Genomic DNA, 26,585 nt, shown 5'->3' with positions numbered 1-26,585 from the left:
TGTGGAGGAATTCAGACGTGCGTGTAAATGACTGGCGAATAGGGGGAAATGGGGGGACGTAACGCACGAGCGTCAACGTCTCGTTGCTATTGGCTCGTTGCTATGTTAATTAGTTGAAGAAGCCGGCTGTTAACTATTTAGCCCTGTAATAGGATGGAGTGGGCTTGGCGGCAGGCACAAAACACACGGAGGATGGACTCCGTCCGTAATGGAAGTATCTGTCGGTAAGAAGAAATATAACCCACAAAACAACGGAGAGGTGATTTTTTGGGAAGTAACAGAAATAGCTTTATCTTTGAGGAAACTGGTGTCTTTGTGCCTCTGTTGGTAACTTTCTAAACTGCTATGCCGCCATTCAACTCCGGTATCCGTGTAAAGATACACTCATAGAGGGTACACTTTGACAATATTACCAACTTTTACACAGCCGTTACACATAGACAACAGGAAGGAAAATTGGGGTGGTTGTAAGCAAAGAACTTAAATCAAACGTCTCTGTACAGCGTTAGCCTGTTGATGTCTCTAGCAGCAGTACTGCTCTTTGAACGTAAAAGTTACATGTTATTTTTTGCTTTAAGGCTACACTAAACCGCTGTTAACGGCAAGTTAGCTGTCGAAGTGGCTGTTGGAACCTTCTTCCAGCAGCTGAAGGCCTTGGTTTTCTTCAGCATATAAACAGTAACTGTTGAGGTGTTCAAGGACCAACGGCTGCGTGGGAAAAATGAGATCTAATTTTAGCGCAATGTTACACGCTAGCACGTTTAAAAGACTTTCTTAAAAATAAATTAGCTGTTTTTTTAAATCCTGTTTTTTATTGCAACATCCATTCGACTTGTTTTGTCATTGGCTTCCAAAAGCTGTTGACATGATACAGTTCAACCTAAACTACACTCTTCCATCCATCCATTTCTTAGCAATGTAGAGTAAATTCTATAAGTCAGAAATGTAACCGTGATTTTACTTTTTCAATGAAGGGTGACAGACGCCTTCAAGTCTTTAAAAAAATACTTAAAATGTTTTGTTTTTCATCCTTTTTTATTCTAGACGTTTTATAAATGGCTCTTGCAGTTTTGGTTCAAGGTGTCATTATCGACATGAATTGCCAGCTCTACCATCAGCCCAAGTATGTAGGTACTTTCAGAAAGGTGGATGCTGGTATGGTCCATTCTGCCGGTAAGACATTGGTCTCTCCCCCTGTTGTGTTTTAATTGAATATTGTGATGGTGCACACGTATTTCCTTGACTAATTCAACTTTTTAAACCATTAGGTATCTCCATGTTCTACAACCTGGAGTGCCGACAGGCAGAAGAAGTTCAGTGCCTACCATCTCCTCCTCCAGTGTTGTTAATTCTCCGCCTAACAGGAGAGGGTCAGTGCCTGCTCCTTTGCAGGCTGAGGGGATGTCCAGGCAGAAAATCAGCAGATTAGAGTCAGTGATTAATTACTCAAGTCCTCAACGCAATGCTGGGTGCCTGGCAACCGATACTGCTGAGGCACAGACTCAAGGTATCTGATATCATAGGTGAAACAACTCTACTGTTTTGAGAATGTCCCCCAAACTTTTTATTTCCTTCTTCTCAGTAGATCCTGGCTCGAATCTTGTTGCTTCTGTGGGATCTGTCCTGCGGTCAGACCTTGTTCAAGCATGTGTCCATGACAGACAAAATAAGCAGGTGTGATCTACCTTACAAGGGCATGTTACAAACAATATAAAGAGCTTTGGCTGACAGTGTTTTGTTTTCAGGAGGCTTTGATGAGTGAGACAACAGACAATGGTAATGATGGTGATCGGGGAGCTTGTGCTGGTGCTGCTAGTGCTGCTGCTGTGGGGGCCCCAAGTACCCATCTGTCAGTGAAAGATTCAGACGCCTACAATCGAAGTAAAAACGTGACCTGTGGCATCTGCATGGAAACGGTGTATGAAAGAGCAGATGCAAGAAGCCAAATGTTTGGACTCTTGCCCAACTGCAACCACTCCTATTGTTTACCATGCATCATGACGTGGAGAAAAACAAAAGACTTCGGGCCAGACACAGTGAAGTAGGTGTCATTAATATTTCAATGCATTGCAGAGTGCACAGTACAGTGCTGTAGGAAATACTCTAACACATCACTGTCTGATTTATCAGGAGCTGCCCACAGTGCAGAGTGAGATCTGCTTTTTATGTGCCTTACAAATACTGGGTTGAAGGACAAGAAAAAGAGAGAGTAATTTCTGCCTTTAAAGACAAATGCAGGTAGGACAACAAACAGTTTTTTTTGCCACCACATTTGACAATTGAAGGATATGAGATGTAAATATGTAAAGTATCCACTAATGAAAGTGTTCTTAATTTTAGCTGTTTAGCTCAATGCAGTACTTTCTAAATGGTACTGAAATGATTGTCCTCAGGTCTGGATATAATTCAAATTCAAAATATGCTTTTTTTTGCACATGGTGAGAAAAAACATGTTGCAAAAGGGCACTGATCAAATTAAAGGACTACAATGGAATGTAATATAAAAAATAACAATATACATAATAATATAATGTACTAATAGATATAACTGCCATCCAAAAGTTGAAGTATTGACGTGCACTGTATAATGGACATGCATGGAGTAACTTTTTTTTCTTTTTGCAACTTTGCAGTCCTTTACAGAGCCAAAGGTTAGCTCTGCCTTTTTTCAGTTTAGTTTATGCTCACTTAGTGAATTATGAACATTCCCTGTAGATCTGAGTTGCATGCATTTTTGACATTTTTAATTAAAACAAAAGTATTTTTAACTTAAATTCTGAAGCTTTATTGTGCTGTGAGCCCACCAAATGAAGTTTGTAGAACTGGTTTTCCAACGGTTTCAGCTTTGTTGTAACACACTATCTGCCACGGATACAACTAAATCCAAAATGATACACTTCACCAGTCATTAAACTGTTGAGATTGGTTTGGGAATGTGGATATAAATGCAACTTTTTCCTCTGTTTTTAGTAAAAAAAGCTGCAGCTATTATTCTCGACACGGATCCTGCCCCTTCAAAACAGAATGCCTTTATCGCCATAACAAAGAGTCACGCCGTGGGTCATTTCAGGTAAATATAATCCATTACCTGCTGTTCCTCAAGTTGATATGAACATGATAGTGTTGGTATGTGCTTTCCCTAACATTTTTTTCTTGTTTAACAGTATCCAACTGATGATGAAGATGACTATGATGATGTAGATCTGCTCAATTTCTTTATAGCCATGACCCTAATCAGTGGTGATGACTTTGAAGATGGCGATGATGACGAAGACGATGACAATGATGACTATGACTTACATTATTACATAGCTGGGGAATATGGTTGCTAGGCTTTTGGAGTCTTTTTTTTTATCTCTTTTTGTCTGTGACTGAAACCAAAAACTGGCCTAAGATTTGCTTGTTTGTTTTGACCCTGTTGTGGATCCTTGTTGAAGCACATTGAGGAGCCTTAAACAAGATCTAGGATATAATTACATATTCTGAAGCAAAGAGTTTGTTTCCCCTGCCCTAAAAAAGAAAAAACCTTTTCCATTGGACAGATAAAGCCCCTTGAATCTACTGTAATTTGATGCTACTTGGGTTAAATTGGCCTTCTCATCAGAGTAATTGAAATTTTGTAGCAGATTGATGAATTCCCCCTAAATGCTAAGATGAGATCTCTGTCTAAGCAGATTGTCACTTTGCTGTTTTAAAGTCTTGAGTGGATGGTAGTTTTAAATTTCTATAGATAGAAAGTGTACTGTAACCCTACTTGCTTAAATCCACTACTGATGATTCCCACCTCAAATGATGATCCCTCCTTTTCTACATTTGGTGAAAACTGAATGTTTAAGCTTTTATGTCTTTTAAACAAGTTGGACTTGTACACTGAAAATAAAACATTGCTTCACACTTTGTGTCACTGAAAAGATGTGTGCTGCTCCTCATTTACCTCTTGCAGTTACTTCTGACCACTAGATGGGAGTGTGGTGCCACACTTTAGAGAGGAAAAACTCGAAGAAGTAAACCAAAGTGGCGGGTAGGGTCGGTTGACACAACAGCGGGTATCTTCAGAGTATGACAGCAGGTTACCATCATGAGAACTGGGTTTAAGAATGGATCAAAGTAGGTTTCTGAGTCGGTTGGACGGACAGTCGAAGCTGCTGGTCCGGGCGCTCCTCTCTGGAGCCTCCGGTCCATTCAGAGCTCTGGACCTCTTCTACAGGCTGCAGCGAACCAGCGAGGTGTCCCTGTGTAGCTTTATACAAACACTGTGTCAGGAGGAAATTAACTGTGGTAAAACCGAAGACCAGACACTGACTGTGTAAGTTCAACTACACTACGTTGGTAAAATACAAAGCACGAGTTGGCGATAAACAGGAAATCTGTGTAAGGCTTGGTAACGACCCCGCACTGCTGAGCAGAAAAGGTCTTAAACGGCCACCTCACTTTCAAGGGTTTTTCAATATTTCATTTTCTGTTGAGAGAACTATATTAGCAGTGGAGTTTGTCCCCTTCAACTGGACTACTTTAGAATCTATCTGTAAATTAATGACTAAGTCCAAGATTCAAAACCTGCATAAAAGTCTAACTTGTCAGATCATCAATGAAATATCCCGGAAAAGGTAAACAGCTCCAATACAGCTGACATTTGTTTTAAGTTTTAGGGAAATCCTTTTCTTTCTATCACTGTTATTCACCTGGGTGTTTTATGAAGTGTAGTCAACTCACTCAAAACAATATCCCTGCTTTAACTTGGGACCTGCTAACTGTGCGATAAACCTCAACATATCATCTTAGTATCTCATGATTAATTCCATGAAGTGATCTTTTTTTTTTTTTTTTTTTCTAGTCACCCCCTGGTATGTCTGTTTCCAACATTTTTCAAACAAAACCTGCTGTCTTTCATCCATCTGGTCCAGCCACTTCTTCCTGAAACCACTGTCCTCCATCTGCTCAAATGCCTCAGCAAGGACCACCATTCAGGCCCCTGGGTCACTGCCCTGGTTAAACAGCTGAAGAGAAACAAGGGGGCACACGATGAGGAGTCTCTTTACACTTCACATTGCAGCCAGAGACTTGAGGAGCTCTCACAGCATTTGGTCGGCTGTCATGACACTGGAGGATGGGCAAAGTGCTTTGGAAGCCAAACACCTGGATCTGGAGCTCTGGGTGTGTTTGGTTTATCAGAGCTTGGGTCTCAAAGAAAGAGAAAGGAGAGCTTTGTTTCTCTGGACTCAGATTGTGGGGAAACAGGACCACAGTGCAAACGTATGAAGATGGATCTTTGTATCAGTGAAAGCCCTGAAACGGAGGGGAAAAGCTTGAAAGAAGAGTCATCAAAAAGGGATGCTCCAACAGAGACTCCTGCCGAAGAACCTCAGCCAATGACGGACGTGTGCGATGACCTTCCTGAACATACAAAGGTGGAGACTGAATGGCTGATAATCTTATTTTAATCACACAGGTTGGTGATGAAAATCAGTTGTCTTGTTTGTGTTTCTTCAGGTCGTTGTTCTGCAGATAAAAGACTTATTGGAAGGTCAGACAGAGGTAAGGGGAAATTTCTTTGTATACAGCCATCATATTTAATGCAAGTGGAGAGTTGCATTTGTCCAACAGCTATTGCTTCTCTTCCTGTCTCTGTTCAGTGGGATCAGAGCTCCATGAATGTGTTCAAAGTGCTGAATGAGTGTGATCCTGCCCAGGTAGCTGTTTATGCATAAAAGATGTCTTTAAAATATTTTTATTCACAAGTGTAAAATGCAATATAAGAGTTTACAATAGTCTATACACTTCTCCTCCACAGGTGGAATTGTTTTGTCGCATGCTGGGTTTTGCTGACTTACCTGAGCAGACTCTGTCCAAACTGTGCAGCTGCATCTTAGCCCCTTCACTCGGTATAGGCTTCAGCACAGCAACGACAGTAATCAAGAGCCTCCTGTTGGAAAGGGTACTTCACTTATGATACAAAGGGCGCACCACATGTTGCCATGCAAGGTTATAATAGTTAACTAAAACGAAACTAAAAAGGAAAACTAAAATTTAAAATACATTGCAGTTAACTCAAACTAATAAAAACTAGAAAAGAAAACAAAAACGATAAGTAAACTAAAACTGTATCTTGTGTTCACAAAACTAACTGAAACTAACTAAAATTAAAGACAAAATGTCCTTAGTTATAGTTTTTGACAATATTAATAGCCTTTAGGATTTAAATTAATCCGACACATTTTCCCAACCAATTTTACGACAGTTTTCGGGCAGTTCTCAGCACCGTACGGCACCATCATAGCAACATACTGGGACGTGCTTGTTTACTGCACTGACTGGCTGTGCGCTGTGCTGCGACGAAACGTACAGGAGCAATGAATCAGAGCATCTGTAATAGTTTAATTTCATGTGAGTCTGACTTTATTGTTACAGAGTCCAAGTTTCTAATTATTAAAGCTCATATTATATTGTTTTATATAATTTATGTTTTTTATATTTTTATTTAATTCATGTTAACATTATTTTATATAATTTATGTTTATATTTTTTATACTAAGTTTATATTATTTTTATGTGTTTAAGGCAGCAGCCAACAGTTCAGTATCAGCATTGACTGAGCAGTGAGCACTATGTTGGACTGGAAAATAATCTGTTTTACAAAATATTTAGACTAACCTTTTTAAATCCTGCACCTGGTTAATAAGGTATGAAAAAACTAAAACTAAACCTTTTTGCAAAAATTAAAACTAAATAAAAACTAGAATGCCTGCTCTAAAACTAATTAAAACTAAACTATAATGACTAATCCAAAACTATTTTAACCTTGTTGCCATGTGCTTACTAGATTTAATCCTTCTGTATCTGCAGGTGCTGTCTTTGTCAGAGCCAGCCTCGAGATGTTTAGTCAATGCAGTGATGTCACTCTGCAGCCATTGCCCCAGACCAATGTGCCATGCTTTGATTGAGCCAGTTCTGCATTCTGCAAACATAGGTGAGGAAGAGTTATAATCACTGACTGCATATAGACAGAGACAAAGGATTTCCACCTTCACTGCTTCAATAGCACACAGGGGCTGCATGGAGCTGTCAGTCATGAAATCATACTTTTTTAATATGTTAAATCTATAAATTAAGTTTACCTTCTTAGAAACATAAATGTTTGAACATAACCCCCCATGATAAGAGCATAATGTAATGATAGAAAGATTATCTTCGAAAAAAATAAACATCATGGATTTTGATATTTAAGTTTGACCCATGTCCCATCTGTTATCAAAGCAGAGGTTAGGTTGACTACCTGTACTTTACTCGCTTTCACTTTTGGGTTGCTGTCAGGTTGTCTGTCTTTTTATACAATATGTTGTTACAGTCACTCACTAATGCCACTTACCAAAATAAATTCCAAAACTGCAGCTCTGGACCTGTCATTGGTTCATTGCTCTGGTTCTAATATACATCATGTTCCTGACCCCTGGCTTGTATGAACTGATCCTCTGTTATGTTATCCTGTTTTTAGGGAATCCACAGGCTGAACTGCTGAATAGACTGATAGAGGACTGCATTGATTCCCACTACAAACTGCTGGTGCTTCAGTAAGAGAAAAAAAGACGATATATAAACTATATGTACATGCACATATTAAAAACAAACGTATTGTTTTTTAGTGTATAATAACCTTGTCTTTTACTTTTCTTTCTGCAAGAATGACCTTTAAAGTAGAGTGGAGTGAGGCTGTGCTCTCTATTATCCACTGCCTGTTAGACTCCAAGGTATCTGTCATTTATTCATGAAAAGAGCACTTATTTTCTGCTTTCTTAACAATATCTATTTTCACTGAGTTTACTTTGGGGTTTTTTAGCTGGACTTAAGTGAAGAGCTGTTTACACAGTTCACTGAACAGCTCGTCAGCCAGGGTCTTCAATTCACAAAGTCTGTAAAGTTTGCAAAGATGATGCTGACAGTCCTCACTAAATACAGCAGTAATGTAAGTTTTGCATAGTTTTGCATTTTTTTTTGTTGTTGTTTAGGATAAAATTGAATTTTTAATCTTGTTGCTCTCGTTTTCTAGGTAAATGCTGCACACAAGCACTCCCTGTCCAGTTGCCTGATGCTAAATGAGACTTTCCTGAAAAAACCTCTTCAAGCGGCTTTGAAAAGAATCTCAGACAAATGAAGACCTTCCATTTCCTGACTGTGGTTGTTAAAGTTGTTAAACTTGTTGTGTTGTGTTACCTTCCCGGTATAAATATGTGTGTGATAACTTTGAATGCAAATAAAATACTTCCAATTTAAAAACACAATCCACAGCTGTTGATTTATTTATCAAAATCTAAGGCAAGCCCATTTTCACCAGCAGGATAAATAAATTAATGAATTAATGAATTAGTAAATAAATATGAATTGAAAAAAATGGAAGTCAAAATAATGAGATAATATCTCTCAGTTTTGAGTTATTAACTCGAAGCTTTTTTTAACTTTATTTTTTGGCTGAAAAAACAAACATTAAAAAGACATTTCCATAACAGAAATTGTTATTGTTAACCGTTACCTGTAGACCTATTTCCTCAACAGCAATGCAGCCGACAAAATTTTAGCCGTATCAGACAAAAAGGAAGTTCCAATCCTTAAAAACGTCTTGTAAAGCTTTAGTATCTTTCTGCCGATCTGCAAGTTATGTGCTGTTGTACAATGCCTGAAGACTACTAAAACTACACGTCGCGTCAGGTGACGTCATCAAGGTCTCTTTTATTGTGCGTAACTTCCCACGGAACTTCCTTTTCCAGCGTAGCGAGGACAGAGGCACCAGCCGCTAAAATGAGGTAAGAGACACTTTGAGCTTAAATGATCCAGAATAACTGTACTTATATATTTTTATCAAGTATTTTTGGCGTATACAAGCGTCTGTTGTTCTCCCGTTGCGTTATTTTAGTGTGTTTGGGTGTTTTTTCCCTCAAATATGAAGCAACATTACATACGCCATCGTTTCATCTGCCGGTGTAACACATCACGTTTAAGATTTATAATCAATCCATCGCCATCGGAAGATTTAAGACACATTTGACGAAACATTATTGTATCGAATGTATACATTACACATCCTAGATTATATTTTTATGCATCTTGTTAAGCTATATATCTGTCTGATGATCTTTGCTGCTGTTGATCAGAAGTATGATTTGGGCTAATCTCCACATTAGTTTTGCTGCATTATAATTCTACTAAACCTTTATTTTACAGTAAGGTCTCCAGGGATACGTTGTATGAAGCTGTGAAAGAGGTCCTTCAGGGCTCTCTGGCCAAGCCAAGGAAGTAAGTTTGTATGAAAGTGTTATACATGAGAGCCTGTTTGGGGCCTGTTAGCTAAATGTCAGAATGGCTTTTATTAACTTGTTGTCTGGCTTTAGGTTTGTGGAGTCAGTGGAGCTGCAGATCAGCTTGAAAAACTATGATCCCCAGAAGGACAAGCGTTTCTCCGGCACTGTCAGGTTCGACCTTTTACTGTCTCACCCAACCTTTTCCCTGTGTGCTTCCAGCCCTGTCTGAGTATCAAAACAGCCTGACATATGGCAAATATAGCTTTGGAAAACAAAGTAAAATAGTCCAGACAGGCCAGGGGCAGACATGGAGAAGTACTCTGGGTAGTCTGACTGAGCTGACCCAGTCCTGACTGGTGGAGGCAAAGCAGACGGACCCCTACCCTGGGTCTTAAAACATGAGGGGAGGCTTTGAGTGGCGGAGCTGGTAAGTTCCTGTCCTCTAGCCGACCATTTAACATATTGTTGAAGCGAGCTGGACGCAGCTACAGTGGTGGTATGGGTAAGAAATTTTCTATTGCATGGTGCATTATAGTTATTCTGCCACTGGATCAACCAAGTTTCCTCTCCATGTACTGGTTTGTTTTGTTTGGATGCTTCTGAGTTTATTGAAATATTATGAACAGTGTCTGGATTTTTTTCCAACACACAGGCTGAAGACTCTGCCCAGGCCAAAGTTCTCTGTGTGTGTCCTGGGAGACCAGCAGCATTGTGATGAGGCCAAAGCTGCCGACCTGCCACACATGGATATTGAGGCTCTCAAGAAGCTCAACAAGAACAAGAAACTGGTCAAGAAGCTTGGTATGAAATTGACAACATGACCCAGTACAGGCTTATCTGTGACCTCTAAGTCAGACTGTCTTTAAGTATCATTACTTTTCCCTTTATTAGCCAAGAAGTACGATGCCTTCCTGGCCTCAGAGTCGCTGATCAAGCAGATCCCACGTATCTTGGGCCCTGGGCTGAACAAGGCTGGCAAGTTCCCCTCCCTGCTTACCCACAACGAGAACATGAATACCAAAGTGGATGAGGTCAAATCCACCATCAAATTCCAGATGAAGAAGGTAAGGCAGCAGTGATTGGTTCTTAAAGCTTTAGCTTATTAGCTGACTCTTGTTTTTTGTAACTTTGATCCCTCCATCATAAGTCAAAGGTTGCGTGTTGGTTTTGTTTTGTTTTGTGTGTATTCAACTCTTTGGTCATTGAATGTTTTACTTCCCTGGTGTAGGTGCTCTGTCTGGCTGTCGCAGTAGGACACGTGAAGATGACTGAGGATGAGCTTGTGTACAACATCCACCTGGCTGTCAACTTCCTGGTGTCGCTGCTGAAGAAGAACTGGCAGAACGTGCGTGCCCTCTACGTCAAGAGCACCATGGGCAAGCCCCAGCGCCTGTACTAAAATGTCAGCTTTTCTGTTAATAAAATGTGGACGTGCTCCAAAGACGGCTGTGTGGGGTTTTCATTTCTTCTGTGGTTGGTTATGAATTAAAACTCTGGTTTCTTAACTCTGTTAAATGTTAATGGGTAGATTTTTATTTAAAATTCAGGTACCTTTTAAGAATTTTTACAAACTTGTAGGTCTACTGTCACTAAGTTCACAGTTGTCTTTGTAAGACATCTAGCAGTTATCCACATTTTTTCTTCCATAACTGTTGGTATTGGGCAAAGAAAATAACATTAATTTTGATATTATGATCTTCAATGTGAAGATCGTGTTTCAAACGAGCTTATTTCAAGTTACATTCAAATTACTGCCACAGTCCATTTGTAAAACACACTTTATAGGCAAGGCAAAGCAAGGCAGGTTTATTTCTATAGCACATTTCAGCAATGCAATTCAAAGTGCTTTACAGGCAGAACAAATTATAGAAAACAATTAAAATTCAATTAAAAATGATATTAATTAAAAAGATACAATAAAACAAAAAAAACAAAAGATTAAAATAGATTTGAAAACAGATTTGAAAAACAGATTTTAAGATAAAATTTGCAGTGCAAAATTAAAGACAAGATATTAAAATGATTTGTTAAAATGCTCTAACAAAAGGCAGCTGTAAAAAGGTGGGTCTTCAACCTGGATTTAAATGAGCTAAGAGTTTCAGCAGACCTAATATTTTCTGGCAGCTTGTTCCAGATATTTGGAGCATAGAAGCTGAATGCTGCCTCTCTATAGAGTGCTTTTCAAAAACTCAGACATCTTACACAAAAAAGTGCAAGTTGCAAATACAAAGATACAAAATAGTTAAATATCAGTATGAATTTATAAGAGTTGACAATGACAGACTTCAACAGTTACATATTGTTTATGGAATACTTTGAATACAACAGTCTGAATTAACCAAAACAGAAAACAGTTAGAGGCCCTCAAAAGAAAATGATTACTTCAGGAACAACAGAGTCTTAAAGGACACCCTCCAGACTGGAAAACATGGTCATCTGTAAAATGTAGCTTTTTATTTCCAACAGTGAAATCAAAACAGTCAAATACTCTGTGTTTTAAGCCACCAGCAGTAGAGTGTCTAATGTGAAACATGGAGACTACATAAGCTTTACATTTGAATCATCACTTTTAGAGAACACCAGCGTGAACATAAAGTCACAGCAACAAGTAAAGCCATGAGCCTCCCGTGGCAGTCACCCTGCTCTGCTTTGACTGTGGATCTCTTAATAGGATTATCTATTCTCAGTGCTGGAGAAAGCCTGAGGCGAGAAATGATACAAACACGGACTGGGTCTTGGATACATACAAAAATATGTTAGTGATTTCACTAGCAATGGGAAATCCACTGCTGACTGAAAAGAAGATCTGAGGAATCTAGCCTGGATTTCACCTGAGAGGCACTCACATTATTTCTAAAAGGACACAATGAGTACAGAGGTGAGTACGATAATCTACTGACTGTCCTGCTGGCTCGTGTTCATACTAACTGCACATGTTTTTGATGCAAGATGAGTCATATTTCTCGACTAATAATTTCCTAACTAGCCTGAAGCACAGACTAGCAACTTCTGTCCTGTGACCGTGCCGGACAGTGAGGACAGTGATGAAGGTAACAGCAACAGATGGATAAAAAAGAAAAAGAAAAGTCCCACTTTTAGGGTTTTGAAATTAAACTGGGATTTATCTTTAAAACAGACACCAGCCAAGAGGAGCAGCCAGTCATCAGCTGGAACGAGCTGTCAATCATAGAGCGTGTGGGCCTGAACAGGTACAGTACTGTCATTCTGTTATATCTGTAATACAGACTCTCACAGCAGCTTTATATGACATCATAAGATCTGCCTTTTATTCATCTTTCACATGTCTTGTTTTCTGACAGCGTAGAGATGTCAGAGAAAGATTTGGAGGTGAGGTTGACCGCTTTTTGTCCACCTTTAGATACCTTAATTATGTGATATTAAAACTAGTTGAACTGTTTTCCCTGTTTGTATGAGCCTATGGACGGTGGTTATGGTCTTCAATGTAATTTGTTTATTTAAAGGCTGGAGCAATCAAATAAGCTTTGAGTAGTCTTGGTTTTAAGTTTTGTTTTGTTTTTTTTTGTTTTTTTCAACATTCTTTTTTTTTATTGAATTTTTGGCACAAGGTGAGCAGAAATTTACCATTTGTTACAATGAACATGCATATAAGTTTTTCAGAATAAAAGAGAAAAAGAAAAATAAATAAATAAATAAAATAAGATAAGATAAAAAATAATAATAATATAAAATGAAACAAAATAATTCAATAAAATATTTTAAATATTTAGAAAAAAGGAAAAGAAAATAATAAGCTATATACACATACATACATATACAAAGTAATAGTAATAACAATAATAACTAGAAAATAAATTAATAATAAAATACCGTTATAAGAATTAGAAGACTTAAGTGAAACAATAACAGTGAAAAAATAAATTAATTAATAAAAATAAATAATGATAATAAAATAAAATACAATAGAATAAATAATAATAATAATAATAATAATAATATTGAACAAATTATTAAAAAAATACCTAAAATAAATAATATATATATATATATAATTAAAGAGGAATCATAAAGTATATTTGCAAAGTCTATGTCTTTTTTTTTAATGCTCTCAGTTAACAGATCTTGAAATTGTTATATGTCCCTTTAATGTTTAAATTACAATCTCATGTTGCATTTTTTTGTATAGTAGTAAGCAGGCTGTGACTTTAAACTAACTACCCTCCAAAGCTGGGGCATAAGTAAAAAAGTAATGTTAGATAATTTTTTACATATTTTCCTGACAACATAAATTAAAACAAAAACAAAACATCTTAATTGTACTGCTACATTAAATGTAAAGACTGTTTTTGTTCTTGACTAAATTTTTGTTTTCCTCAGAGCACCTTTGCTCAGATCGCCTTGGCCTTCAGGTGTGATCAGTACACCCTAAAGCAGAGGCTGCAGGCGGAGGAACATGCCCGCAACCTGGCTGAGGAGAACATCCAGCTGGAACTGACCAGAGGCAGAGAGACACTGGAGGTGCAGTCAGAGCTAGGTGATCTAAAACGAGCATTGATATCACCATCACGGAGCAGGTTAACACGTGTGTATTTTCAGATGCTGAAGGGGCTGTGTCTGGACAGTAAGCGTAGTAAGATCTTGCAAAGGCTGGAACTGTCTCTGGACATCCTTGGTGGGACTGTGGAGCGGATCTCCAACACGGCGGAGGTGCTTGGAGCTGTGCACCAGGTATGCTGAGACTCTTTTCTCCGGCATGGTTTGTATCAAATTTTGAAATAACTTATTGATTGAAAAAAGCGTGATAAAACATAAAAAAAGATCTACCCAACTAAAACCAAGACAAAAGAACTATCAAAACAAGATCCAGAAAAGTGCCAGAATTTCCAAATGACCCCCTGTTCATGCCTCAGAGTGCCTCACTCTGCATTTGTAGTAAATCTGGAGTATGTATGTAGATAACCGTTTGGGTAATGCTGTCGTAACAGGAGGCTCGAGTGAGTCGGGCTGTCGAGCTCATGGTGGCTCATGTGGAGAATCTGAAGAGACAACACGACAGAAATGTGTCAGAGCTGGAGGAAGCCAGGAAGACCATCCAGCAGCAAAACTCCTGCAGAAACTCCATCGATCACCGGATATCACCAGGTTTCTAAAAGTTCACTATTTTGACGTGCTTTTTCTTCTGATGTGCTGTGGTTGACTGACTATACACATTCTGTTGTAGATCCAGAAGACAGTGACACCAGAAAGAAATGCTTTCTGCAGGTACAAACGTAATTGGTCTGATTTCCAACCTGAGTGCAGACACTTTTTAACTCCTTCATTCTGATTTTTACTTTTTCTCCTCTGTCAGACTAGCGGCAGGCGTAGAGTCAGTGTATCTCTAATTCCAACACAAATTCAGGTAAGGCTTCTCCAGTGGTGTCAGAAACTTTCTTAACATTTTTCATCCTGAGACTCAAAAATATGTCTCCACAGGAGAAGATTAAGCGAGACCTGAGGAAGCAGGTGTCTCATGACTGCTTCTCCTCCAGCAAGAAGTGCTCCTCAACCTGCAGGTCACCGTCCCCAGACTCAGAGCTCAGCTGCTTCTCTACCACGAAGGACAACAACTACTCAGCAGAAGACAAGTCAGAATTCAATTCACTTTTAAAGTTTGCATCTGGGTGAAACAGGATTTCCTTAATGTCGTTTGTCTCTTTTTTCAGGCCTCAGGATCCAGAAGAAATTGAACCAGAACAATCAGCTGCTCAACCTTCTCCACAGCCCTCACCCTCAACCACACCTGACCCAGAGTGCCTCCCTTCAAAAGCCACCAGGAAGACTCAGAACAAGAAGTACGGCGTGTATTCACTGTACATCAGGAATATTAATAAAGTAAAAACCGAAAGAAACAAGCCGAAGTAACCACACACTTTACTTAGAGGCGACATTTGACTCAAATAAAATAGAGCACCCTCTCTTCAGATTCCTTGACTTTTAGAGCAAGTAAAGAACTGATGGAAAAATTAATCTTACATTATTAAAAAAACAAATAGTCAATAGCAGCAAATAGTAGCAGCTGCTTTAATACTGGAAAAAGATGAGTGGTCAAAGCTGCTCTGCGACTTGAAAATTCCAGAAATAGACCTCAAATATTTTTTCCTCTGAAAAATAGGGGGTCCCAGACAGTGTACTTTAAATTTTTTTTTTGATTTGAATTATAATTTGTATAATTTGAATTAAAAATAGTTACAAGTATCAAGGTAAAATTCATAACCAAAACATCTTAAGCTTGTAGAATGGAGGTAATTGGCATGGAGAGTTGCTATTTCATGTTATATGAAGACTGTATCTAATTTGTTAAAAAATAAATTCTGCTGTAACAGTTTATCTGCTACCTCTGCTACACTACAGCCCAAAATTCCCCAATACAGGCTCTTCAACTCGTACATTACTATCTCACTGAAACAGTATCTCTCTGTGTTGTTGTTGTTGTTCCAGCTCCCCGCTGGATACTCTGCGGCAGAGACACAAGAACAAAGTGTTAGCAAAGAAAAAGGCGGAAAAGGATAAAAAGAGTTTGAATATTTACAGACGGCTTTCTGGAGGATCGTAAGTCAAACATATGTTGAAGAACTCTTTGGTCCACTCTGTGATTTCCCCTCATGCTTCTCCTCTGACTGACTGCCTGCTCTCCTCAGGTCTGCCTCTCTGTGGAGACAGCGTCCCCTGATCCACTGGTTGTACCGCTGTCGCTGGGCGCTCCTCTTCACCTACCTGTTTGTGCTTTCCTGTGTGGTAACATTAACTTACTTGATACTGGAAACTTTATGATGTATCCCTGAATGTGTAATAATGTTAACATCTGACTTAACCGTGAAGAGACCAGCTGAAATACCCTCCTCACTCCAAGTAAACCTATAACACTTTATGATGGCATTTTATGGTTTCATGAAACATTTTTTGTTTTTATAATAAAAAAATCCCTCCCAAAGACAGACACAAGTATTACTTTCAGTCGACTTTTTTATTATTATAAATACAAAACATATCAAAACTGATACAATCACTGGGTTAGTATCAATACTCCATACTGCACTTAAAACATTCATCAAACCACCAATAAAAGTGGATGATTTTACAAGCTTATAGTAGCATTAAAATTCAGCTTACACGTCATGGTTAGACAGATGTTAGACTTCACTATTCATATATATATATTAAAAAGAGCGTTTTGCTTTGGAAGACATGGTGACATTCTGGCCCTAAGTCTATTCACTGCAAGGGGAAGTTCCTGCTCAGATAAATATAATTAAATATCTTTAGAAATTAAGTCAGAAAATGGGAACATGTTCTAAAGAATCTGTAAGTGATTATATTGTGCAAAAAGTGTGTCAGCCACATTGAAGACCACAGTAACTTTGATCCACTTGACACATTCAGGAAATGTTAGGAATGAACTTTAGGAACATCTATTCAAACAAATCAAATAAATAAAAGTGGTGCAACACCTTACATTAAGTTTTAAGTTAAAAGAGAAGAAAAGGCTCATCAGGGAACTGATAGGTCCAAGTTTTCTGGATCGACATACATCTCGCAGAGAGTCCAAAGCCTTAATAAATACAAAGATAAATATTAGAGAATAACACGCATCCTACTGAATGTAAGGCAGAGCAGGCAGCTGTCAGCTACACCTGGCTCACAATCTCAGCATCCTCTGCAATGAACCACTGGACTGGAGTCCCATCTGCAGCTCTCTGGAGAACCACGTTACCCAAACCCTGAGGAGAGAGTCATGAAATGAGACTTTAACTGACAGATTAGGGATTGATTCATTCACCTGCCAATGATGTAAGAGCACATCAGCTTCAGGTGTATAAGCTGTATCAATCTTAGTACCCACCTGTCTGAATGGAGGCAGGTGAGGTGAGGTGGGACTCTTGACACTCAGCTGATCCCCACAGCTCGGCCGTAACTTCTGCAGCTGGTTCCTCTGGTGCCAGGATTTCAGCTCCTCTGACACGATCTCTCGGGGCATCAGCCTGATGGCGTGGTTGGGGTACTCCTTCAGCGACGGTGTTCTGACCAACCTGGTGTAAGGCGGAGGGGGCTTCAGGATCCTTCTTGGAGACGACGCTCCTTCTTGCCACTGTCTCGGCTGTGGACTGCGTGTCACAGGAGGTGAGGACAGAAAGACCTTCCCCGTACCCAGTTCTTGAGGGGAGAGTGGACCATCTTCTGCTGTAGGCCTGGTGTAGCCGGGGCTGGACTGAGACGTGTTGTTATTCTTCTGTGGGCTGGAGAAGCTGGAGTAACCTTTCTTCTGTGCTCCAAAGTGGAACCCGTAGGGCGGAGGGCAGAGCTTTGGGATCTCAGTAGGTCCATCTCTTCCAGGTGAGCTGATGTACGAGGAGGAGGAGTGCTCGGAGCTGCTGTCCTCAGAGCTAGACTGGTAAGGCCGCAGGGGAGAGGACTCTGGAGAACGCAGTGTGTAGTCAGCCACACAGCGCCGCTGCGGCAGTCTGACTCGCCCTCGATTGTTTTCCGAGCTGAACTCTTTGTCAATTGCTGGCTTACTTTTGGGAAGTCTGAGGAGACAAAAAATGAAAAAAAAAAAAAGATTGATGAGATTTTACTCATGATTGTATGAACGACTAAAAAAGTCTGTGTTGTGTTTACCTGAAGGACTGGGAGTACTGTCTGCGGATGTGCAGTTCTGGGGTAGAAGGAGCACTGGTGGAGTGGTTTTGACGCAGGGCTGAGTTCCTGACAAACTGAGAGAGAGGAATCCTGCAGCTCTCTGCAGACACCTGGGTCCCCGCTGGACTGCTGCACACGGCACACACAGAAAAGATCTTATGTCAGACACACACATTCAGTAGGCGCTGACATAACTGTCCCACAAACGACATTAAACACTGATTATTACTGACAAACTTCTCTATATTTGCCTCGCCACAGCCACACATGCACTCGAGTGTTTAAGTATTTGAGGAGCTGTTATATAATGTTGAGTCTCCTACCTGGACCTGCTGCTGTGAGCAGATTGAGGTTTAGTGACCTTCTGGTAGGGCTGATCCAAGCTGGACTCTTTCCAGGGAGAGTTTTGGATGGGGGAGGGCTCGTATTCAATGCTGAGCTGACTTGACGACTGCTGGGACAACTGAAGGGTCTTAGCTGACAGATGTAGGGGGTCTGAGAAGGAAGAGTTGGACTCTGGAGGAGACGGTGGGCTAGGGGAGTCCACATCTGTGCAAAATGATAGAAAACATCAGTCCACATGAGGGAGGATGGTCACATTCAGTCTGGCAGTAAATTATACTGAGACTGAATAAATATGTAAATGTAACTGCGACTCACCATCATCCAAGGCCACGACATCAGAAAGAGAGCTGTCATCAGACATGCTCAGATCTGCAGAGAGAGGTTTTTTAGCGTGTGTCAAACTCATATTCTATTCAATAATGCAACTCAAAGTTTGGCCTAAAGGGGGCAGCAGTGTCACTCACCTTTGCTTTGGCTGCTTGCGATGGGGATGCAGGGTGAGTTGCACTCACTCTTGATCTTGTGCTGAATCACAGCCTCCCGCAGCTCCTTCACCTTCTTCTCCTCCCTCTTGCACTGCTGCAGTCGGCTTTTCCTCTGCGGTTTGCTGAGGTTCTCCTCCACAGAGAGTTTACGAGCTGCTTCATAAATCTGCTGCTGGAGCGCCAGGTCAGTTTCTAAAGATTGAAGCTCTGAGTCCTTTCACAAAGACACATCCAGACATTAACTTCAGGCTGTTATGCTTCCGTCTCTATTCTGTCATAATGGTCAGAGCTGGTGGTGGCCTGTACCTGTCTATTAAGATGGATGAGACCTTCGTCCAGCTTGAAGGAAGCTCCAATCCTCCTTCTGACCCGAGGGAGCTTCTCATCTGGCATCAGGGGATAGTCTGCTGGAAGTTTACCTGTTAGCTCCTGTAAATTTGAAATAATCATAGATCATAGATCAACTTTATTGTCCTTTGCAGGAAATTTGTCTTAGACAGCAGTACTACTGGCCAAGGACGCAGTATTATAAATAACAAAATACTAGACAACATACAACAGTAACATATGCAAGAGGTCGGTGGCAAGCATGGCCAGAAGTTATTGCACAAGGATGTTAACGTGCAGTGCTCATCACAATACGCCGTGAAGATAAGCAGAAACAAGTTAAAAACTGAGTTTTGATGATAAAAACAAAACATGGGTAAAAGTCGGATAATAACAGCTAAAGAACAAGTAGAAGCAGCTAATAAGTAAAATATGTAGAAATAAGTTAAAAAATTATATAACAAGTAGAGAAATAAAACCATGGATAAAAGTGAAATAATCATCACAGGTCAGTGACTGGTGGCAATAAATAAGCTGACAAAATATATTCATATACAAGCATAATATAAGTGCATTTGATACAAAAAGAAAAAGATTTGTCACAAAAGTACAACACAATAAAGACTAGTGATCTAAAGCTATTACAAGCTTCTGTATCCGTGAGAAATATGAAATAAGGTCTGGGTGGTAACTCATCCAGGAATAACTTACAGCCTCCCTGATGCAGAGCTTCCTGAGCTCCAGCAGACAGAGCTCCAGGCGTTCCTCCAGAGACTGATGTTTGAGCTTCAGGGCTCTGGTGTTGGTGGTGAGGTCCTTCACAGGGGACGTGGGACTGTCAGGACCTGCAGGAACACACAGAAGATCAGATCAGGCTTCCTTTTCAGGATTTAGATCAGCACAGCACAGCCGTTAACATAACATCCAGTTACACTGCAAACAAGAATTATTTAATTCCACCTGGTATCATATTTTAAAAACACCTGTAAGTGAATAACTGAAGCACATTTGGGAATTTATTGATGTTAATTCCTGTATTATTTGTAAATGATGGTTATATGTTGCTTATTTTTGAAGTATTATTATATAGCTGTTGCATTATCTCTTCTCCTTGCTGCATGGAGAGAAGTCTTTTAGATTTTCCACAACACCAAGTCACTGTCATGCTGCAAAATTATCCCCAATTTTATATTATTTCAAATGTTGCACCCCCAGTAAATCAAAATTTCTTTGAAGTAATGACGTGAGTACAAAGTAACACACGGTGTGCCGGATTTAGCTCCATTTGTGGATAACTGAGCCTTTTTTGTTGTATCATTTCACGTTGATGTTAACTGATGACTGGAACTCAGATGTTAAAGTAGGATTAATTGAAGCTCTTACCAGAGTGTACAATAATCCCACTGTCTGTGTCACTGATCTCCTCTCTGCTCTCGATGGCTGTCATCGTGACTCTTGAGCCTTGAGTGTAGATAAATACCTGTGGAAATGAGCACATTTTTATCATGTTAGTCTAAACAGGCCGTTTAATTCTCTTGTTGTATCTCTACCACATGGCATCATTCAGATTTGCTCCTCTACTTAACAAAAGTGGATGACTGGCGAGTGTCCTTTCACACACTTATCAATGCAGCTCTCCTCCTCCACCCTCTCTTTCACCCCCTATGCTTTGTCACAAAAGGGGCAGACCCCCACGGTTGACTCGGCACATGTGCAGAGGTTAATCTGAATCATGGTGCCATGGTGACGGGGCACGGCACGGCAGGCTGAGGGGAGCGTGTTGCCATGAGGCGTGTCAGAGGGCGTTTAAAGAGCTTGGACCCCGAAAGAGAAAGCAGATGGCAGCAGGAATTACCCCACTCATGGACTGCACCTGTTCTCCCCGCGGGCCCCTCCCTCTGCTCCTATTCAACCAGTGTCCAGAAAACCCTCTGGGGGCTTTGAAGTGGAAGAATGTCTCAATGCTGGGCTTGTCCACGCAGCGTCAGATCACAAGGGGCCCTGCTGACTCCTGTGCACTGCTGCCCATTTCACTGACACACTTTCACAACCAGGCGAGCACTATTCAGGTTTATGGCTGCTCCCAGCTTTGTTTGCCCTCAACACAACATCTGACTGATAATAAACAAAAACGTGATGGGGAGAGGGTTTATGACAGGACGAGAAAACAAGCGACAACTAGGGCTGCAGCTATCGAATATTTTAGTATTTGAGTATTCTACTGAAAATCCCATCGATTAATCGAGTAATCGGATAAAATACATTTTTGTTTAGTTAAAGAGCAGTTATTTTTCAAATAAAATTTTTCTCTTTAAGAAATAGAATTTTCTGATACAGCATGTGAATAAGAGCACTTGCTTTGGTAGCTCCAAAATCTGTAAACACACTTTGACACATTTTTTGTGCCTTGTACATCTCATCAAATGTTGCGGACCCAAATGGCACCTGTTTCGTAGAATGACCCATTAGTCTCCAAACTCCAGAAAAGAAGCTAGATTTGTTGCTAGTTGCTATTTTGTATAAGAGTTAGCTTGAGGGGTCTGAAAACTCTCTTAATATGGCCTCAGCTCTATTTGAAATACCACTCTTTGATGTGTTTTCAAATTAAACGATTCCTCCAGGCGGAGAAAATTACTCGAGTATTTTTTGTAATCGAGTACCTCGAATCATTCAAGGAATCGTTTCAGCTCTAGTGACAACAACAAATTGGAGATAACTTCTGGGTAAAAAGTCAAAGTTATTAAGCCCTGGCATGGAGGTCTAAGGCTGACTGTTGAAGTGAAACCACTTCAGAGAAAAACAGTTATTTATTTCTCTTTTTTAGGTCAATCTGTTTTTTCTGCATCTCACATGCCCACCACCACTCTGGACTTCCCCTAGAAGGCTTATCACAAGAGAAAATGTTTCGTGTCTAGCACGACTAAATGACACTATTATCCAGCCTTGCTGCAGTTTGACACACACACGATTTATAATTCCTCTTTTTGATGACTCCTCAAGCAGTCTCATGTTAAATCTATCCATAAAAGACGTGAAAGATGTGTTATTAGTCTGAGATGAAAGAGGGAAGGGGATGTGAAAGCTGATACCATAGAATGAAAGGGCTGCTACTGTAGAGCTGCTTTGAATCCCAGCTCTTGTCTCATCCCTTGTGTTTGTAGATTAGTATCAGGCCTTTTCCTGTAGGGACCAGGAAGACACAGATTGGTGTGGATGCAAACCTCCTCTAACAGGATATTACTGTGAATCCCATAGGCCTGAGCCATTCAGCACAGCAGCTCATGTGAACTGACGCAGCGATGAGCAGCCGGTAGCACAATAAAAGACAGGCAGCCCGAGTTAGTGAAACAACACTGCAACAAAGGGCTTGTATCCACCAGCCGGCCCCAATAATCTGCTGTGGGTGCAATATCTGCTGATGACACATTGTTAGCTGATATTGAGACAAGGCTGTAGTGGTAGGAGGGGAGCGTTGTAACTGTTTCACTCTGCTGGTTGTACTCACAGACACATGGCTCCACACTGTAAAGATCTTAAACTAAAGACGTCAACAGGAATCCAGCCTGGTAATCAGAGACAGGCAGGGTGATATGGGATTTACCCACTTTCACCCCATAAGTCTCTGAAGACTTTCACAAGAGTCTGTGGTTGGAGGTCTAGGCTGAGTAAGTGGGTGTGTGGTTGGGAAGCATATTTCCAAGTTGTTGATGCCGATTCATTAGAGTTTTTATGAATACCTGCAGTGTTGAGATTTTACTTTAAGGGAGAACCAAAAACAATTCATTCTTCTCCAGAGTAACAGGAATAGAAATCCATTTCCTGAAGGGATGGCTGCTGATAGCACTGTCTCCACCTTCATTGATGTAGTCAAAACATCTTAATTGTGATCACTGCTGATGACCACTCTCTACGAGTGTGTCAGACAAGAAAGCTGACCATCCCTCCCATCCTTGCCACTCACAAGCCTAACATCTACGGAAGTGAGTGTTTATAGCAAGAGATCATGATGTGGATTCACTGTCTCCCAGACTTCCCCCACCGCCCTTTCCCATGAGCCCCGGGAGCTGCGATCCCCTGGAATGCCTCCACCGCCGCCTCGCTCATTACCACTGTGGTCGGCCCTGGAATTACCAATGGGGACCGGCCTCACCGAGGAAACAGTGAGGGATGCCTGAAACCAGACCAAGGCCTGTTCGAACCCTGTAATTAAGATTCTCCACTGAATGCTGATACTATGGAAGAAACCAAACGACTTTACAGCATGCCTTATTTCAGAGCTTGATGAAAAGCCAAAATCCATTCAGCAAAATGAATCCACTGTGCACAATATAGGCCGCCTGAAGAAAAGTGTATCAATGTGGGAGAGCAGCAGCAGAACGGGAAAAAAATGAAGTGTTGTATTACTATTATCTTTGTGTTGAGGAGCAGAGCTTAGTGAGGAAAGTCTGCAGACTGCTGCAAAATGCAGAAAGAGGCTGTGATTACATAAAGCTTGGATAGTCTGTATCTGTATCTTCTTAGAGTAAAACTTTTTGTTGTAAAAGGGTCTTGGTTATCAAGAAGAGACAATACAGGGGTAATAGGCACCGCATCAGTCTGCTCCCAGTCACTGGAGGCCATATGCTGGCCAGACACACCAGCCCTGTTGCAGGCCAACAACAGCGTAAAAACAGAAGACAAGAAGAGATGCTCCATTGTTCTCCAGAGGCTGATGAGCTGCCTGGGGTTCACGACTTCTTGTCCTACTGAGTCATCATTTCTGAGGCCCCCGATCGGACACTGATGACCAGCTTGGGGTCCCTGACAGGATGTGGTTTCAATTTTTCACCCCCTAATGCCAAAAGAGCTGGTGGACTCCAGGAGCATGACAACACAGATTGTGTTGTCTTTAGCACCACAGCAGCACTGCAGGTCTGTCAACATGAGGATTGTTTGAGACTGTAGGAGACTGTGTTTATCCTGCTGCTGCTGGCACAAACAACTGCCAACAACCAGCTTGTTGACCCTCTTAAAGCCCTGTTTATCTGTGGATGCAACCTGTTCAATATACGTGGTCCAATTCACTGGGAAGGATTAAACAAAAAAAAAAAAGCTCAAGGTAGTTTCCTAACACAGCTGCTCTGAACTCATTCATTTCACTGCTCTTTCCTATGGGCAAACTGAAACAGTTAACGGTTCTCACACTATTTTAATATAATTTATTGAGTTTAAAAAAAATAGAAAAGTGCAGCCATGTCAGAAATTGGCTTTTCTCATCACCAGGAACTATTCTGAGCAAAAAAGAGCGATATAGGTCAAATTGAATCTGCAACAAGTCCTAAGTTTTAAATTGTTGCACTCGACGTTAATGCATCATCACTAATTTATCATTTGTTTGTGTTTTGAGATATAATCTTCAACTGTACTTTCGAGTAGATTTTATGTACGAAAAACAACCTAACAACAAATTCCTCTCTAAACTCAAACGGTTGATTATTTATAAAACGAAAACAGCACAGCATTAAATTACGCTACCCAAGTAAATAAAGAGCATCTTGTGCTAAAGTTGACCCACTTAGCTTAGTAAAATGTCCATAGCAGACGTTACACCTTAAGAGTTATATCTAACCCATGCACTTTTTTAAGGGTTCCCCAAAGTTTACCGACTTAAGCACACACACACACACATACACACACACACTCACACACGATTTTGGCTTATAACGGTTGATATTATCATTCCTGCTTCTTCATATTATGCTGTTAAACTTCAGAATATTATGTACCTACCGTAAAGAGTGATATCGTCCCCTCTACAGCATCCTTTCACCGCAAGCAGAAATTCTTCCTACTTTCTCTGGTCAGATGTGGGAGTAGCGCTTGGACATCTGTTTCAGTCGACTCCATTTTCCTGTCGAAGGGGGGCGCAAAGAAACTTTACTTATTACTTCTGTTCAAACGACTCCTATCTCTTTTTTAACTCAAGAGTCACTGTTTCAATATCACTTAGGTTAAAAATTGGGTTTTTGAAGAAAAAAGTTTGATGACGTAAAACTATTTTTAACTTGATAACGAATCCTCACCCCCCTCAACTCTTCTGAAATGGTTTGGCCTGGCGATGCTGACTCTCCAGACACGCTCTGCGTATTGACACAGCACGCGACCACGCGACACACTGGGTGGGGGGGCTTTTAATTCAGGGAGCAGCACAAAAGACACATGGCTGGAGGCACAGACAAGTTTGGGTAAAACCAGGGACAGCTGGTGAGCCAGGAGTGAACAACAAACTCATCCCTTGTTTTCCTTCTTGTTGTTGGGGAGCTACTCTACTGGTCAAAAGTTAGGGAAATCTTCCCCTTTCCTTTTTATTTAATTTTAATTAAATTTTGTGTTATTTTGTTTTGTTTTGTATTGTCTGATTTAATTCAAATTCAAGCATTTCAAGTTCAGTGAATAGCTTGAGATGGTGCAAATGTGAACTAACAGTGGTTAAAAAATATAAGTTTGCCAAACCTTAAACAATTGTACAAAAAGACTTTTTCTGTGAACCAGCGATGGCTCAACAACTTAAAGCTGTTCCACAGCAGCAAGGATTCACCGAGCCTTGAAAGTTGGTTCTACTAATTCTTAAAGGTGTCCTAACTTTCTTTTATTTATTAAAACCGTGCTGGAACACATTGTGATACCATATTCTCCTGAGCATTATACAAACAGTATTGTCGATGTAAAACAGCGAGGAAAAGGCAACTGATAATGGAAAAGAGACAGACCATTGTAACACTTAAAGATTTAAGTTTTTTCTACAGAGAAATTGCAAAGAACAGCTTCAAGCACAGGTTCATAGTGGTTGTTAAAAGCAAGTCTCAGTTTTAATAATGAAGAGAAGACTTTGTGATGTGGGTTCAATAAGTTGAGCTTCATCAAAAAAGTCATCATTCAGACATCAGAATAAGAAAAAGAGCCTTGCCCTAGGCCATTTAACAACACTAATGAACTGTTGAAGACTGGAAGTAGATGAAATGGATGGATAAATCCAAATGTGAAATTTCTGGTTCACCATGCAGGATTTTTCTATGTCACGGAGTAGAAGAAAGGATGGTTCCTCAGTCTGACATTAAATGTAAACATGGAAGAGGAAGCATGGCCTTAGGCTGTTTTTTTTTTTTTTTTTTTTTTTTTTTTTTTTGTGGATCTGAGGTCTGTGACCTGTACAGAGTGAGAGGCATCCTGAAATAAAACAGCTGCACAATATTCTTCTGCGCCATGCAGTACCCTCCAGTATGCTCCTACTAGAACACATACATATATTGGTATACGACCAACTGGCAGTTGGTTAGAAGTTCTTCCTACAGCAAGATAGTGCTGATGATATAAACCATGTATATCATATCTTTATGGAATGTAATAAAAATCATAAAGTTCATTGTCTTAATGGTTAGTATCACAGGGGAAGTGATTAGTAGGTAAACATCTCCTTACTCATAACATTGATGTGATAAAG

At 40.3% G+C, this 26,585-nt stretch overlaps 4 protein-coding genes across 5 annotated transcripts; 3 read left to right on the top strand and 1 right to left on the bottom strand.

Moving 5' to 3' along the window:
* Positions 1 to 129: 129 nt before the first annotated feature.
* Positions 130 to 3,902, top strand: mkrn4 (makorin, ring finger protein, 4). 2 transcript variants are annotated; one of them, XM_074680697.1, is made up of 8 exons: positions 130 to 224; positions 1,045 to 1,173; positions 1,269 to 1,507; positions 1,586 to 1,674; positions 1,746 to 2,041; positions 2,131 to 2,238; positions 2,971 to 3,070; positions 3,165 to 3,902. In XM_074680697.1, exons 1-8 carry the CDS (start codon positions 154 to 156, stop codon positions 3,330 to 3,332), a joined length of 1,200 nt encoding a protein of 399 aa, XP_074536798.1. In that variant the 5' UTR covers positions 130 to 153; the 3' UTR covers positions 3,333 to 3,902. The 2 variants fall into 2 exon arrangements, with proteins under 2 accessions (XP_074536798.1, XP_074536797.1); XM_074680696.1 differs by having other exon boundaries at positions 1,583 to 1,674.
* A 99-nt stretch (positions 3,903 to 4,001) lies between these two features.
* fance (FA complementation group E) lies at positions 4,002 to 8,237 on the top strand. Its single transcript, XM_074681750.1, has 10 exons — positions 4,002 to 4,306; positions 4,835 to 5,408; positions 5,491 to 5,535; positions 5,634 to 5,690; positions 5,792 to 5,935; positions 6,844 to 6,967; positions 7,493 to 7,568; positions 7,679 to 7,745; positions 7,835 to 7,960; positions 8,045 to 8,237. Exons 1-10 carry the CDS (start codon positions 4,098 to 4,100, stop codon positions 8,147 to 8,149), a joined length of 1,527 nt encoding a protein of 508 aa, XP_074537851.1. The 5' UTR covers positions 4,002 to 4,097; the 3' UTR covers positions 8,150 to 8,237.
* Positions 8,238 to 8,698: 461 nt separating this feature from the next.
* Positions 8,699 to 10,731, top strand: rpl10a (ribosomal protein L10a). The gene is made up of 6 exons (XM_074681622.1): positions 8,699 to 8,795; positions 9,214 to 9,285; positions 9,381 to 9,461; positions 9,943 to 10,091; positions 10,182 to 10,354; positions 10,519 to 10,731. The coding sequence occupies exons 1-6, from the start codon at positions 8,791 to 8,793 to the stop codon at positions 10,687 to 10,689; spliced, it is 651 nt and encodes a 216-aa protein (XP_074537723.1). The 5' UTR covers positions 8,699 to 8,790; the 3' UTR covers positions 10,690 to 10,731.
* A 5,540-nt stretch (positions 10,732 to 16,271) lies between these two features.
* inavaa (innate immunity activator a) lies at positions 16,272 to 24,981 on the bottom strand. The gene is made up of 10 exons (XM_074681690.1): positions 24,875 to 24,981; positions 20,489 to 20,585; positions 19,817 to 19,950; positions 19,085 to 19,207; positions 18,758 to 18,992; positions 18,609 to 18,662; positions 18,272 to 18,497; positions 17,928 to 18,077; positions 17,152 to 17,836; positions 16,272 to 17,029 (listed from the first exon to the last, which is right to left on the bottom strand). Exons 2-10 carry the CDS (start codon positions 20,550 to 20,552, stop codon positions 16,937 to 16,939), a joined length of 1,764 nt encoding a protein of 587 aa, XP_074537791.1. The 5' UTR covers positions 20,553 to 20,585; positions 24,875 to 24,981; the 3' UTR covers positions 16,272 to 16,936.
* Between the last annotated feature and the right edge of the window lie 1,604 nt (positions 24,982 to 26,585).

The sequence above is a fragment of the Halichoeres trimaculatus genome, unplaced genomic scaffold (assembly GCF_033239565.1).
Source record: "Halichoeres trimaculatus isolate MK-OKI-2021-1 unplaced genomic scaffold, fHalTri1.1 fHalTri1_scaffold_11, whole genome shotgun sequence".
NCBI lineage: Eukaryota > Metazoa > Chordata > Actinopteri > Labriformes > Labridae > Halichoeres > Halichoeres trimaculatus.
The sequence above is the reverse complement of the archived record's forward strand: the minus strand, read 5'-3'. Positions and strand labels throughout refer to the sequence as shown.

What these genes read in the sequence shown, in the direction of transcription:
- mkrn4 (XM_074680696.1), top strand. Translation starts at nt 154, where the DNA reads ATGGAGTGGGCTTGGCGGCAGGCACAAAACACACGGAGGATGGACTCC. An exon ending in TGGTATGGTCCATTCTGCCG is followed by an intron (nt 1,174 to 1,268) that starts GTAAGACATTGG and finishes TTAAACCATTAG; the next exon opens with GTATCTCCATGTTCTACAAC. An exon ending in GCCTTTAAAGACAAATGCAG is followed by an intron (nt 2,239 to 2,970) that starts GTAGGACAACAA and finishes CTCTGTTTTTAG; the next exon opens with TAAAAAAAGCTGCAGCTATT.
- rpl10a (XM_074681622.1), top strand. An exon ending in TCTCTGGCCAAGCCAAGGAA is followed by an intron (nt 9,286 to 9,380) that starts GTAAGTTTGTAT and finishes GTCTGGCTTTAG; the next exon opens with GTTTGTGGAGTCAGTGGAGC. An exon ending in TCAAATTCCAGATGAAGAAG is followed by an intron (nt 10,355 to 10,518) that starts GTAAGGCAGCAG and finishes TCCCTGGTGTAG; the next exon opens with GTGCTCTGTCTGGCTGTCGC.
- fance (XM_074681750.1), top strand. Translation starts at nt 4,098, where the DNA reads ATGGATCAAAGTAGGTTTCTGAGTCGGTTGGACGGACAGTCGAAGCTG. An exon ending in TATTGGAAGGTCAGACAGAG is followed by an intron (nt 5,536 to 5,633) that starts GTAAGGGGAAAT and finishes GTCTCTGTTCAG; the next exon opens with TGGGATCAGAGCTCCATGAA. An exon ending in AGAGCCTCCTGTTGGAAAGG is followed by an intron (nt 5,936 to 6,843) that starts GTACTTCACTTA and finishes CTGTATCTGCAG; the next exon opens with GTGCTGTCTTTGTCAGAGCC.
- inavaa (XM_074681690.1), bottom strand. Translation starts at nt 20,552, where the DNA reads ATGACAGCCATCGAGAGCAGAGAGGAGATCAGTGACACAGACAGTGGG. An exon ending in CGCAAGCAGCCAAAGCAAAG is followed by an intron (nt 18,663 to 18,757) that starts GTGAGTGACACT and finishes CTCTCTCTGCAG; the next exon opens with ATCTGAGCATGTCTGATGAC. An exon ending in CAGTACTCCCAGTCCTTCAG is followed by an intron (nt 17,837 to 17,927) that starts GTAAACACAACA and finishes TTGTCTCCTCAG; the next exon opens with ACTTCCCAAAAGTAAGCCAG.